This window comes from Diorhabda sublineata, chromosome 3 (genome assembly GCF_026230105.1).
Source record: "Diorhabda sublineata isolate icDioSubl1.1 chromosome 3, icDioSubl1.1, whole genome shotgun sequence".
Classification (NCBI taxonomy): Eukaryota; Metazoa; Arthropoda; class Insecta; order Coleoptera; family Chrysomelidae; genus Diorhabda; species Diorhabda sublineata.
Genome location: NC_079476.1, coordinates 34,017,118 through 34,030,889, shown reverse-complemented (window position 1 = coordinate 34,030,889; position 13,772 = coordinate 34,017,118). Strand labels below are relative to the sequence as shown.

General features: G+C 30.5%; 2 protein-coding genes across 2 annotated transcripts in view; one reads left to right on the top strand and one right to left on the bottom strand.

Moving 5' to 3' along the window:
* Positions 1 to 2,504: 2,504 nt before the first annotated feature.
* On the bottom strand, positions 2,505 to 8,593 carry LOC130441582 (uncharacterized). The gene is made up of 3 exons (XM_056775316.1): positions 8,366 to 8,593; positions 7,627 to 8,314; positions 2,505 to 5,603 (listed from the first exon to the last, which is right to left on the bottom strand). Exons 1-3 carry the CDS (start codon positions 8,486 to 8,488, stop codon positions 5,110 to 5,112), a joined length of 1,305 nt encoding a protein of 434 aa, XP_056631294.1. The 5' UTR covers positions 8,489 to 8,593; the 3' UTR covers positions 2,505 to 5,109.
* A 1,231-nt stretch (positions 8,594 to 9,824) lies between these two features.
* Positions 9,825 to 13,772, top strand: part of LOC130441359 (E3 ubiquitin-protein ligase MIB1) — a 785,400-nt gene continuing 781,452 nt past the window's right edge. The window contains exons 1-4 of the mRNA XM_056774999.1: positions 9,825 to 10,033; positions 10,720 to 11,163; positions 11,380 to 11,604; positions 12,477 to 12,631. Coding sequence (XP_056630977.1) covers positions 9,920 to 10,033; positions 10,720 to 11,163; positions 11,380 to 11,604; positions 12,477 to 12,631 — 938 coding nt within the window. The 5' untranslated portion in view covers positions 9,825 to 9,919. The remainder of the gene's footprint in view (positions 10,034 to 10,719; positions 11,164 to 11,379; positions 11,605 to 12,476; positions 12,632 to 13,772) is intronic.

Here is a 13,772-nt window from a genome sequence, read left to right as displayed (position 1 = left end):
ATTTATGAATAGGTTTTACTTTTAGAAATATACGGTTTTCCAATTCCAATTTTATAACACAACGTGTACTAATACACCTACATTAATAAATGTCACGTAAAAAATGCAATTAAAAAAAACAGAATAAAACTTTTTAAGTTTTTGTTTTGTAACTTCTTTAATAAAATTGAAAATAGTAATGAATTATTGAGAAAAGCTCCAATAAATAAAAATGTTTCCCAAGTTAAACTGGTTGTCTAGTTTCAGGTAAGACTAATTTATTATATACTAGCTTTTACCCGCGGCTTCGCTCGCATTGAAGCAATTAAAAAGTATTAGAGATCATTAGAATAGTAATGAATCAATATGATTTGATTACTTATTTTATTGCGTGGCTGAGATTATCAATTTTTAAAAATTCCTATATACAATGAAATTTCACAAAATTAAAATATATTTTATTGAAATACAACAAACGTTAAAATATATTTCACTGTAAAAAAAGGAAAAATATTGAATTTTGACAATTTAAAAAGATTTGAATGCACAGTTTTAATGTCGGGTAGGACAGGCTACATATAGTTGACCATGAGATAAGCCTGGCTTTTCTAAATGCACTCCCGCTACCTACAATGTCTGCCTGTATGTCTTTATTTATAGTAAAAGCAAAGCTAAGTTTGACGGGAAGCTGAACCCTTTTGAATTAGAATGGAAGGTCATTGGGAATAATTGGAATCATAATGAATAGTACCTCACCACAAAAATGACACCTAACCTCAAAATTTAAAATATATTTAACAACAATAACAATAATTAAAGAAAAATTCCAATTAGTTGAACCTATACTCAATATTGACGTGACCGTTGGTAATACAGTGCAACGGTATTACAGTACTCTGGGTTGGAACTTCGAGTTGAAGAAGCTAGATTTTGAAATTTTTTGACATATATCTTTTTTATCTTACGTGAAAAATAATTTATTTCTGATAAAAAGTATCCTATGTTACTTCTAATACCTCCAAGAACATGTGTACAAAGTTTACGATGATCGATTAAGTAGTTTTCGCGTGAAAGCGTAACAAATAAACTTACATTCACATTTATATTAGTAATATTAGTTGCTTTCTATATGCATTCAAGTGATCAAGAAGCTAAGAGTGTATAGCCAACTGGCTAACTCTTATCAAAGAGATAAGACTTCCTAGAATCTCCCATAGAACTCAAGGGAGAGGAAGGAGTCTACGCGCGAAACTGAGACGCGAATAAGGACCTGTAGAAATGTCACGAGGTTGGTGGAATGTCCACGCTTGAATTGGAAACGCTTACTACTGGTTCAACGTGAGACATTTCTTCACTTTCGCCTTTACATTCTTGTGTTATTTCATAATCAATAAGAGGTTCAATTTTTTTGGTCATCCTTGTTTAGTAAGAAGACTCCATCAACAAAAAAAAACTAGAGGAATCTCATCTTCGTGTTCACAGTCATCGTTTGTATATTCTTCGATGTTTAATTGAGGCCACAAGGGAGTCCAAGATTTTTTGATTAGATTCGCATTTAACTGGTGCCAACTTTCAGCCAATGAAAAAACAGCTTCTTTCATAATGGCCTTCTTAAGTACATCGGATACAGTACATTCAGATTCCAATTCTTGTTGTGCAAATACTGGAAGCAAAAGTTTTTTCTTATAATTTATTTTTATATTTTGAATAACGTTTTGGTCCATTGGCTGGATGAGAGCTGTGCATGGCATATACAAAACTGAGATTTTCTTCACAGGTTTGCTAGTCTTCATCAAGCAGATGATCCGGCGCATTATCGAGAAGCAAGATAGCTTGCAATGATAGGTTCTTCTTAGATAAGAATGTTTTTACTACAGGAATTATTTCTTCTAAAAAATTCGACATGTGTGAGCCAATGGGCTCATAGCTCACTTTTGGTGTAGCCAAAAGTGTTGCTATTACGTTTCACAACAGTCTGCTTGCAATGCAGGTTATTCGGAGGTGGATACACACCTGGCAAGAAACAATCTAATGCATACATAGATGTCTCTCTTACCAAACCAATATTCCACTCGAGCAATTCGACTGGTGAGTTGACACTGTCGTCTAAAACGGTATCTCCACTCTATGGGCATCACGGACGACCTGGTGCACGGAGGAGATAAGAACTGCAGACTAGGTTAATTGTGGGGTTCAAACAATTGGGCAAATCTAGTGACGTCAAAAGGTTCAATCCAAAGTGCCTAATTGGTTTTACAACAAACATCTGGTAATTTCAAGAGGATAATTTTGGTCCTATAAGAAGTCTTATGTGCTTGACGGTCCTTGGCTGCTTGCTAGAGTTTTATGAACTCTGTTTTTCTTCAAAAAAAAAAAAAAATGGAAATGCATTCCAAACTATTTCCTGGCTATCTTATTTAGTCGTTAGGTTCGCAGCATTGAAAATGTTTTTTATACAACCTCAACAAAAAAGTGTAATAGGGTGAAAGCTACTAAACAACCTTAGAAATGATTCACAGATGCGCTTGTTAATAAATATAGATTTCATTTAATAATCAGAAAAGACAATTTATATATTTTATCACATAAACAGAAATTTCATCAAAATACAAAATTATTCAAATATGAAAATTTCTTTGTAGGGGGTAACCACTTTATAAAAATGTACACAGGTCTCGAAATTTGAGCAGACAGAAGATTTTAGGCAGCGAGCGATTTAGAATGAATGCAAAATATTTTATGTTGCTTGAAGATATTTGAATGAAAAACAAAAATAGATTTTCTGTAAAAACAATATGATAATAATTTTTGCTTCATAAAAATCTCTTACTTATTTTTGTTAGAGAATCTTTTATACTTTATAAGACCGTGAAAGATTTTTGATGATTTTAATAATTCTAAAGTACATCTCAATATAAAAAATGGTTACTCCCTCAATTTATTCTAATCCAACTTTTATCACTGGCGGCGATTGAAGGCCTAGGGGAGCAGTCGCTTTCCCATTTTACATGGAAAATATAATTAAGGCTTCACCTAAGCAGTATTTGCCACAACAATAAGCATTCAAAGAGGTAACAAATAAGGATTTATCTTCGAAAGCAGTAGGTTTAGCAGCAGATATGAAAGCTTACGAGCAATTCAATAACACTTATTAGATATACTGCGCACTCAGGAAAATATTGAAGCAACTGACTCCATAACTGGTGGAGATGCTCACGGATTATGTATTACAAAGTTTCTCGCTAACACTTTATAGACCAGTATCCAGTAAAGTAATGCCCTTGTAGTAACCGCAGTCAGCTTCAACTCCTTTCTTATGTATGGGGCAAATAATTGCTTTGTACCATTGGTTTGGCATCTATTCTAGTTCCCTGATTTTGTTTAATATGTTGAATATCCGGTTCTGCAGAGCATGTCCCCCACACTTTATTACTTCTATTGGTTTTCCATTGTTTTTTATCTAAATTTCTTTTGGTACTTCTACTACAGGGGTTTGGTGGTTCTCTTCCTCCTCTTCCTACGACATACCTTCCCCGTTTTCCTCTATTTCTTCATTTAGCAATTCATCAAATTATTGCCCCCAACCATCCAGTTTTCCTTTTCTGCTTCCTATTAGACATCAGTTTTTACTTCGATAGTATCTGTACCCAACTACGACTGATCCCTTGCTTCTTTTTGTATCTTGTTAGTAATTTCTTATATCATTATTTACATAATGATTTTCCATTAGTTTCAATTGTTTTTCTAAATTTTTCCGTTTTTTACTTCTGCAAATTGTTTTGTGATTTTCCTTCTTCCTCCTACTTCTTTTTTCTTTCATGAGGCAGATTATTTAAAATCAATTCTCTTGCCCCGTTTCTTTTTCTCAATGCTTGTCTGCAATCTTCCTCAAACCATACATTTTTTGACACTTTAGGCTCAGAAAATTATGTATTTTCAAAAATTAAACATAATTTCGACCAAATTGATCGTGATCTTGCGCCAAATTTAATTTCTCGATTCAAGTCTGAAAATTTTCACAACCAGAATGTCGTCCCTAATTTTTTTAAGCTTTTGCAACTGTTTTTGACTATCACTGTGTGAACTGCAACGGCCCAACATAGTTTATCAAATTTAGCTGTACTACTATTGAGAATGATGTGGTTAAAAATGATTGACTAAGAGAAATCCATGGAAATGTATGCCAGGAGGAAATCAAGCTATGTAGCGTTGTTTTAAAGCAATAAAACTTTGAGAAGATGTGTATCATGTTAAAATGTTGAATTGAATTATTATCTATTATTTTTATTTATACTTTATTAGTTTGTACTTATTCGTTAATTTTATTTATACTTGTCTGATTGTTTATACTTGTTTCTTTGTATGTAATAGTTGTATCTTTGGTTTTTGTAAAACATTGGTAAAACATAAATTATCCATGTATTTATGTAAATCCTTGATAATACTCTCTTAGTCATAGATGAAAGTCATTATTACTAAGAATAAGAATTACATTGTATGGTAAACAATAAGACATGCAAGACAGAGGCATGATTTTGTGCATTCCAGTTGACGGATAAAAGTTGCTATTTGTGTTTCAAAAAGAACTTTAAAAGTTCAAAGTAAATGGCTTTGTTGGAAGTTTACTCAATTTTAGAAATTTTTAAATTCACATTTTAAGATTTATAGAAAAGAAGACATAAACGTCAAAAGCTATAATTACAAAATATACAAAAGCTGAGTTAATCTTTTTATACAGTTATATTCAGTTTTACTACCTCACATAATTGATGATTTTCTGTTTTTATTTTCACCTGTAGATGCAAAAATCAAACTACAACATGAAACACTCTCTATTTCTAACATCCAATCGCCGCCACTGACTTTTATCCCAGTTTATCAAAAATATAGTATCTTTAGAACCAATATAACAACATTTTATACTCATACAAAACATTATTTTATATAATAAAAATTAAAAATTTTGATAACAAATAAACTAGACTATGTTTAGAACTGTCTAATAAATAGGTACTTTTGTGCTTTTAGGTAAAACCTAGATAGCCATAACAAAAAAAAAACCAACCCCATTAAGAGTCTTTTTTTAAATATTTACATAGTAAACAATAACTATTATAAATCCATCATTCATTAATGAACTTTGGAATGATGTGCTTTTAAATAACCAGGACTTTTGAAGTACCTACTACACTTATCACACTTAAAACTTCTATACAAAAATTGTTGCTTCAACAAAGGATTTATATAAGGATTATCTCTAGTCCTACACCTCACATTATTTGGTGAAAAATTTCTCTTGTGTTGATAATTACCAACAAAATTGTTTAATGACATCATAGAATTTAATTTTTCTAATGCTAATGGAGGAGTACTTGTGTAATCACTATTATAGTTCATTGAACTTGTGTAGTTACTACAATATTCATTAGATTCACTTTCTTCCTTTATTTGTAACTTAGAATCTAACAAACTATCATTCAATTGACATTCTCCTTCTTCATATTCCATTTCAGTTTTGATTTTTATATCAGGTTCTACGATGACTTCTTCAAACTTAACGATATTTTCTTTTGTTTCCTCTTTTACATTTTGATGCATAGCTTCATCCAACATCTCATCACAATCTTCAAAAAATTTATTTACTATTACAAAATTATATGAAAAAAAAATATTATTTGTCAAAATTATACTATTGAGTATTATATAAAAATAATTCAGTTTAAAAAATTTATAAGCAGTTTAGTGTGCAGCTATATAATAATAATAATAAATCGCCTTTATTAGTCTAATATGTGTAGACACTACAATGTACAAAGTATATAATATACACACATCATGCAACAGGAGTGGCAGGATTTAACATATATGTTATTCTTCTGCCTAACCACTTCCAGTTCTTTAACTATGCAAAAGAACTTTATGCAGTCTCAACTATAAATTTATTAAATAATTACAAAAGCCCCAAAAAAGTTAGTTACATATTTGCTTACTAAACAAAATTGCTCTGTACTTGGATTTAAAAAAATTTATACCACACAATTTAAGGTCTCATGGAGAGCATTATAAACTTTGACAACTAAACATGTAAAACTTCTTTGAAAAAGTGTATATTTATGATAGGGCATAGTTAACAGATTTTATGTCACACGTACATTATGTATTTTTGCACGAAAAACAAGTTCTTCCCTTGAATAAAGAGGTCTAGAATTTTTTAACATAGAATTAGTCCGAAGTTCTTAGCAAATTGTTTTATTACCAATGTTTCACTGCCCAACTTCAATTTTAAATTTTGTTACAAATATACTCTACGTCTCTGAGAATAAAACAGCAAAACTTCAGTCCTATTTGGATTCAGCTTCAGATTATGCTGTGGAGTATTCAAGAATGATTTAGATGTGTAGCTGCTGCAGGATCAAAGTAATGTAGGTCATCATCATATGATTGAATGTGGGCCAATTATTGAGCCCTGCAGCACACTATATATTATTTCACCAGCCTCAGATGAACTCTGATCTTTATAAACTCTTTGCCTTCTTCCTTTTAAGTTTATACAGTGCGAATTTTCTTTGAGCATTCAGATAATCAAATGAATGCCAAAAAATTGTTTATGTTTGTTATAATTATTAAAATGTAAGCTGTCAAAGGCTAGTCTAATATATACCCAGTACAGTACCCAAGAATATGGACAACAGATATGTACATACACCAAGAATAACAAACACCTGCAATTAGAATTGCTTTGAAAATTCCAAAGTTTCAGGGTAAACATGCTTAAGAGTTATGGACAAACTAGTTTTTGTGAGGATGGATACACATTCTACATTATTTCATTTCAATTTCTGAATCATAGACTATTGGGATTTACAAAAAATACCAAAAAAACTTATTCCGAATAAAGAAATGTTTATACAAAATTACTGTAAACTAAGCTATGAAATAATATACTTATAGATTCATATATATTACATAATTTTGTTTAAAATATTTGGTAACCAAGAAATGGAATTTATATTTAGTCTAAGGCATAAAATATTTGACAATGAAAAATTAAAAATATAAGTTATTAGATCACAGTTGATAGTACAGATAAATTAGTAAACATCTTTCTAATTAGGGAGCAGATAATTGAATTTCCACTGTAATTGCATCGAAGAAAAACTACACACCTTTCTGTGAAAATTCAGTTAATTTTGTAAATAAGACCACAATTTTCAATTCTACTATATTTTTAAATAAAAATGGATTCAAATTTTTACCAGATACTGACAATTGACAAAAATCAAAATACAAAGAATTGAAATTATTTTTTGAAAAAAATTAAATTTTTGAAATTGAAACTAGATTTTTAAAAAAAATTATTGTGCCTTTTTTATTTATTGACAAAAACTTATTAAGTAAATAATTTTAATTTCAATGCTACACAGTTTTGGGATAATAAGCCATGTTGTTTTTCAATTATAAAAAAAGACTGGTTAATGATGAGAATATTCTCTTAAATTGCACATGTAGAGAAATAAAAAATGAACAAATTTCAAAGTTTAAATTCTAGGAACTTTTATTTTTCACTGAGGTATCCCTAACCTAAGTTTTGTTTTGTCTACCACTTTCAGGGTCAGTAATAAATATACTAATTTTGAGTATAATTACCTTTAAATATTTTGTTACTTATTTTAGAGTGCCAGGTTTCTTCTTGATGAGTAATATTAACATATTCTTCATCTTCACTATCTGCACTATCACATAGATTGTCCTTATTTTCTATTATATACAAGATTGTATTTTTAAATTCAGAAAAATCTGTTCTAAAAAATTGATTTGAGAACGCTGTCAACTTTTCCAAAGGTGTAGCTTCATAACTTAAATTGTCTAAACCAACTCCAAATTCATAATTTTTTGTGAAATTTATTATACTTTTTAACCCACCAATAAATGATTCTGATGGTGCTGTATAGAACCCCATATATTTTTTTGAGCTTCGTGTCGATGTTTGTTTGCTGTGTTCTGGGTTTGATAATAATTTTTTGAGCAATGAGCACCTCTGTTCTTTTGTAATTCTTTTTCGCTTTTCTCTGGTAGACTGTGTTTCATTTTCTTCAATATTATCATTTATTGTATAATAACTATCAACTTCAATTGGACTAACCACAACATGTAAATCAGTATTCACAAAGTTTTTTATATCTTCTTCATTATCGTCCATTGAAAGCAAAGTCTTATAATAATCATGAAATTTTTTTGTTGATTTTTTACACATTTCAAGAAATTGATAGGACGTTCTAAGTTTGGAAATACATTGCAGGCATATTTCGGAAGAAAAACTTTCTCTTGTTACAACCTAAACAAAAAATCGATAAGTTATGAAGACATAAAAATTTGATAATTTTACCATTCTGGTGCAAAGCTGCAATTTTTCACTCAATTTTACTTTGTCGAAATCTAAAGAATCGAGATCTAATAATTCTACGTTTGTTTGGACACATATTCGACAAAATTTTGAAATATAATACATTTTATACAAGTTCCAGCAATAAAAAAATTATAGGCATCAATCATAAGTTTTGTCATCTTCTTGTCAATCTACAGATGTCAGTATGTCAAAAAGTCACAAATAAACAAAGTAGTGTATAAGCAGCCGTCTCCAATGATGTGTATACTAGTACAGGTCCAATGCTTTTAAAGCAACTATAGGTCTTGAAATTCTCATGTACCAATTATGTGTATATGAATTTTCAGTATTATGACTCAAATCCTCATCAGATTTAGCTCACCGATAATTTCTCTTTAGATATAATGTATAGGTCATTTCGCGATGACGTAGAACCAGTCGCCATATTGTTTTGAGTAAAAAATAATGCATTATTTACATTAAAATTATTATCAGTAGTGGTGTTTTATTCTAATTTTTTGGCCAAAGTTATTCATTTCAATGAAAAAGCCATCGAAACAATCTATACACAAATGGAATTAAATGTTTACTTGTCCACCACGACAATATGGCCGACGTTTCAAATCACGTGATTCAAAATGGCCTATTGGTCGCTTTCGTCCCAAAGAAAGTTACATAATTTCATAAGCAAAAATCATGTGCTTATAAATATGAACCAAAATGTCTTTACCTTGAATCAACAGCCGAAAGTTCCCACTAATAAACATAGTTGTAAGAGCAAAATGAATTTGCAAGAAATAGTCATAGGAAATAATTTTTGCATTGATTGAACACCACTTGTTAATTGATAAGTGTATTATTCTAGTAATCATTATTAAGTGAACTATTTATATGAGTGGTAAATAAGAATCAACCACTACTGATCTTAATTATTCTGAACGAATTCCACAGTTGAATGAGTTGAACAAAATAGTGTCATATTCTTATGTTTGATTTTATTTTCCTGCGCCTTTGCACCAGTTTTTTTTTGATGTTCAGTTTAATTGGGCTGTCTTTTTATTTAATATGGATACAAAAATAAACGATGAATTTTTTCTTCAGAAGCACTACATCAGATTATTTGAAATCAAAATGCGAAAAATAATTCGACCTTGCGGGCATGTGTCATGCACGGCACGTAATATAAAAACTTGGAGCTTGCAATCTTTGTGGACCGTGTCAGCACGGTTTTAGCCTTGAATTGCAAATGTGCTGAGTTTCCACTTCGCCCACGAATTTCATTAGAAATTACTCTTATATTTGAAAATAAGGGTATGATGCTGAATAAATAATAACATTTTATAATACAATAACAGACTTATTATCACTTTAGTTCATTGATGACAGATTTACTTTTAAAAATGAAGAGATATTTGTCAAATGTCAAAAATTTCTATTTTATGACTCCATGTCAAAGTGTGCACTTGTTTGTAGTAGGTGCAGTGGTGTAGTGCGTGGGTAAAACTTTCACTGTTTTTCGTGGGAAAATAAATTTTAAACAATTTTCATTTAAAAATGGAAATTGCTAACGCTGTTGGGACTACCCCAGGAGTAGTACGCAATCCGAGAATTATGGAGGGTGTCGGTGCTCGAGTCATTCGAGGACCAGACTGGAAATGGGGAAAGCAGGTTAGAATCATATTATAAATAAAAACAATATTATTTAAATTACAATGTAGGAGATTCATTATGACAATATATATTTTTCTATGTATATCTGAATATAACTTGTTAGAATCATCCCAGTCAAATATTAAACTGTCCCAATGAAAGTGTAAATAAAATATTAAATAATTTTTTTCTTAGACAGTATGTTCTTGTAATTCTTGTTCAGTATATACAAACAAATAATAAAAATAATAATATGTAGAATATCTCTTTGCATATGCACATTTTATTTTTTGAAAAATGCCCCAAGTTTCTAGTAACAACTACCATTCTGACAAACAATCTTGATTATTGCTAATAATAGACTAGTTAATAATATCCAAAATTTGATTATATTCCCATCATAAGGTAGGAGAATCCCTATGTAACATACTGCTATGAAATATAAAATACAATTGTTACTATATCTTCATACAAAATTTAATGAGTAATATAATGAGATTAGCAAGCTGCTATTAAACATAGTCCCCATATTGATTTGTTAAATGGAATGGATATGTTTGATGAGAGTTATTTTAAATGTAAAAAAGCTTAGATTGGAATTATTACTACCAAGACAACAATTTGTTATTTTCTAATAATATTTGTAAATTTTGTTAACCAGATAATTTTTCAATGGTACAAAAGAATACTAATTTCTTTTTTAGGATGGAGGAGAAGGGCATGTTGGTACAGTAAGAAATTTTGAATCTCCTGATGAAGTTGTTGTAGTCTGGGACAATGGAACAGCTGCTAATTATCGTTGCTCAGGGCAGTATGATCTAAGGATATTAGACAGTGCCCCAACAGGGGTCAAACATGAAGGAACAATGTGCGACACCTGCAGACAGCAGCCCATTTTTGGCATTCGATGGAAATGTGCTGAATGTGGAAACTACGACTTATGTTCTGTTTGTTATCATGGTGACAAACATCAGCTGAGACACAGATTCTATCGTATAACCACTCCAGGTAGTGAACGTGTTTATTTGGAAACTCGTAGGAAAACCAAGAAGATTGCTATTCGTGGTATATTCCCAGGTGCTCGAGTGGTACGAGGGGTTGACTGGCAGTGGGAAGATCAAGATGGAGGAAATGGTCGTCGTGGAAAGGTAACTTCATTAAAAATATACATTTTATTTTTACTGAAAGTTGTCACCTTTTGAAGACTGTTGTTCAGGATTACATGATATTTTTTGATATAGTTTGTTTTAATTGTTAGTTGTAAGATTTTCATGGTTGGAATTATAATATTCACTTCTGTAGATTCACATAGAAAGCCATTAAAATTGAAATATAATTTTAAATTTGCGTTCTTCTGATTATAGGTTCAAGAAATCCAAGATTGGTCAGCCGCTAGTCCTAGATCAGCTGCTTACATTGTTTGGGATAATGGCTCCAAAAATTTGTATAGAGTAGGTTTTGAAGGAATGGCAGACCTGAAAGTAGTAAATGACGCAAAAGGTCAAAATGTTTATCGTGATCACCTTCCTTGTCTAGGAGAACACGGACACGGAAGGAATGTCCCACCTGGATTAAAGATTGGAGATCAGGTATGTTATAATAGTAGTAAATATATGTTTGTATTAAAATTAAAAGTTACTTGTTTACAAATTGAGATTCCCACAAAGTTTTATTTCTCATAATCTAATAATTATTTGTGTACTCTTTTTTTTTTCGGCTGCAGGAAATGCGAGGATATGTGGGATTTTTACTCATTAAAAACTGAAAAACTCTCTCCTTGCTTTTCAATAGACAGTAAAACTACCAGAAAGTATTAGTTTATCATACTGCTTAGACTTATTTTGGTCTATCTACTAAATATTTCTGTTTTCAATTGATTTTTTTGTTACCATATCAGATAGGGCTTTTCAGGCTTTAGCTATCATTTTATGAACAATATTTTTTGGTGACAATAATCTCCGAATTTGTTGTATGGTACATTCCTCTTGCCATTTTTGACATGCCAAAAAGGTATACTCTGCCGTATCTTCCACTTCAAGACGGTAGAAATAAATTGGTGAGTCTGTAATTTTTAAACAGTAAAAATAAACCATGAAACATCCATGTCCGGTGACAATCTGTGTCAGGTGATGATCTATACATTTGTGTTTTCTATTGAACCAAATTGTAATATTAGGAATTAATTTTATTGTCTGTCATACTGTCCAATCATTTTTGGTAAATTTTTGGCTCTCCATTATTTTAGTTGCATTATCTTCACCATATGTAAAATTTATTTTCCTTATCAGTAAGGTATTGAGTCAGCCAGTAGTACTATCCATTGTTTTCTTTGAATTTTTTTAAGCATGTTGCTGTACTTTTAGCATCTGAGGGCATGAGACTAGCAAGGTGCTGCATATAACATGATTAAATCATCACATATACCTCAGCTTATTTGTATAGTCAATTTTTTTTGTTTTAGGTGAATGTTGATTTAGAATTGGAAATAGTTCAGTCCTTACAACATGGACACGGTGGATGGACTGACGGAATGTTTGAATGTTTAAATAGCATTGGTACAGTAGTAGGAATTGATGAAGATCATGATATTGTTGTTGCATATACCAGTGGAAACAGGTGCATATACTAGTTGCTTTGAACTACACTACACCATATTTTACTTCCATCAAACAATTTAATCCTAATTTTAGACTCATATTAAAATTGAATAAAGAATAATTCTTAAATTAGAAACAATGGCTACAATATTTACATCTCTTAATACGTCATTGTTTCGAATTTCACTTTGAAAACTACTTTTTAAATATATGTTTGTATACATAAACTATTGCCTTTGCACAGCCCAAAAGTAGAACTAATCACTACAGTTGATGTTTGCTAAGTGATAAAAGGTCATTAATGAAGCTGTCTCTACAATATCCTGGCTTTGTATAGTAGTTAAAATCTTCCAAAGGGTTTTGTTGTGGAAATTTTAATGCAGATCTAATCTAGAACAAGGAAATACTATGGTGTAAGATGATGTCCTTCTTTTATTGATTTTTTCCACCATTTACTGTTTTTTGTCATATTTCTCAATTATTTCTAAGGTTTTCTATCCTTCTATCCCCACATCATTTATTTGTTGTATCCTATTTTTATTGGTTTTTTCCTTCACTTTAATGTGTGTTTTCAAGTCTCTTTATTCTTCTTCTTAATCTATCATATTTCTTACACTATCAATTTAGAAATTTCTCCTTAATTTCCTTATTATTAATTATTCTGTTGTTCCACTAATTTTTTTTGTCATTTCTCTCGGGCTCTTAATTTCCATTGTGTTTATTTTTGTCTCATCAATTGATGATGCTATAGTGTTATATATGTTTTCATACATATCTATATTTTCGTGTCCCAATATTAGTTTATTTTGCGAGTATTGAATTTTTGTCTTAGTTCTGAGCCATTTTAGCTAATTCTGCATTTTCTACTTTTTTATTAGAATATTTTCAAACTATTCATATGTTTTCGTGACTGATTTATGTTGATTTCCATCTTCATTTTTTAATGTTTCGAGAACCAGCTTTTGAATTTTCTGTTTCAGAAGTTATTATTAAGAATCCTATGCTCCTATATTCAATTACTATACTCAAGTCTTCACATTGTCTTTTTTTTTCTCACCCCGTTGTCCATGTGTAGTAACCATTATACTATGAGTCTATATGGCATGTTGTTTGTTAAAAAAGACAATCCTTACAGAAGTACCAAGAAACTGCAGTTGTGA

Coding starts and splice junctions, on each gene's coding strand:
- LOC130441582 (XM_056775316.1), bottom strand. CDS start 8,488: ATGTATTATATTTCAAAATTTTGTCGAATATGTGTCCAAACAAACGTA. Junction 8,315..8,365: donor TGCAGCTTTGCACCAGAATG/GTAAAATTATCA, acceptor TTTTTTGTTTAG/GTTGTAACAAGAGAAAGTTT. Junction 5,604..7,626: donor AAGTAACAAAATATTTAAAG/GTAATTATACTC, acceptor AATTTTTTGAAG/ATTGTGATGAGATGTTGGAT.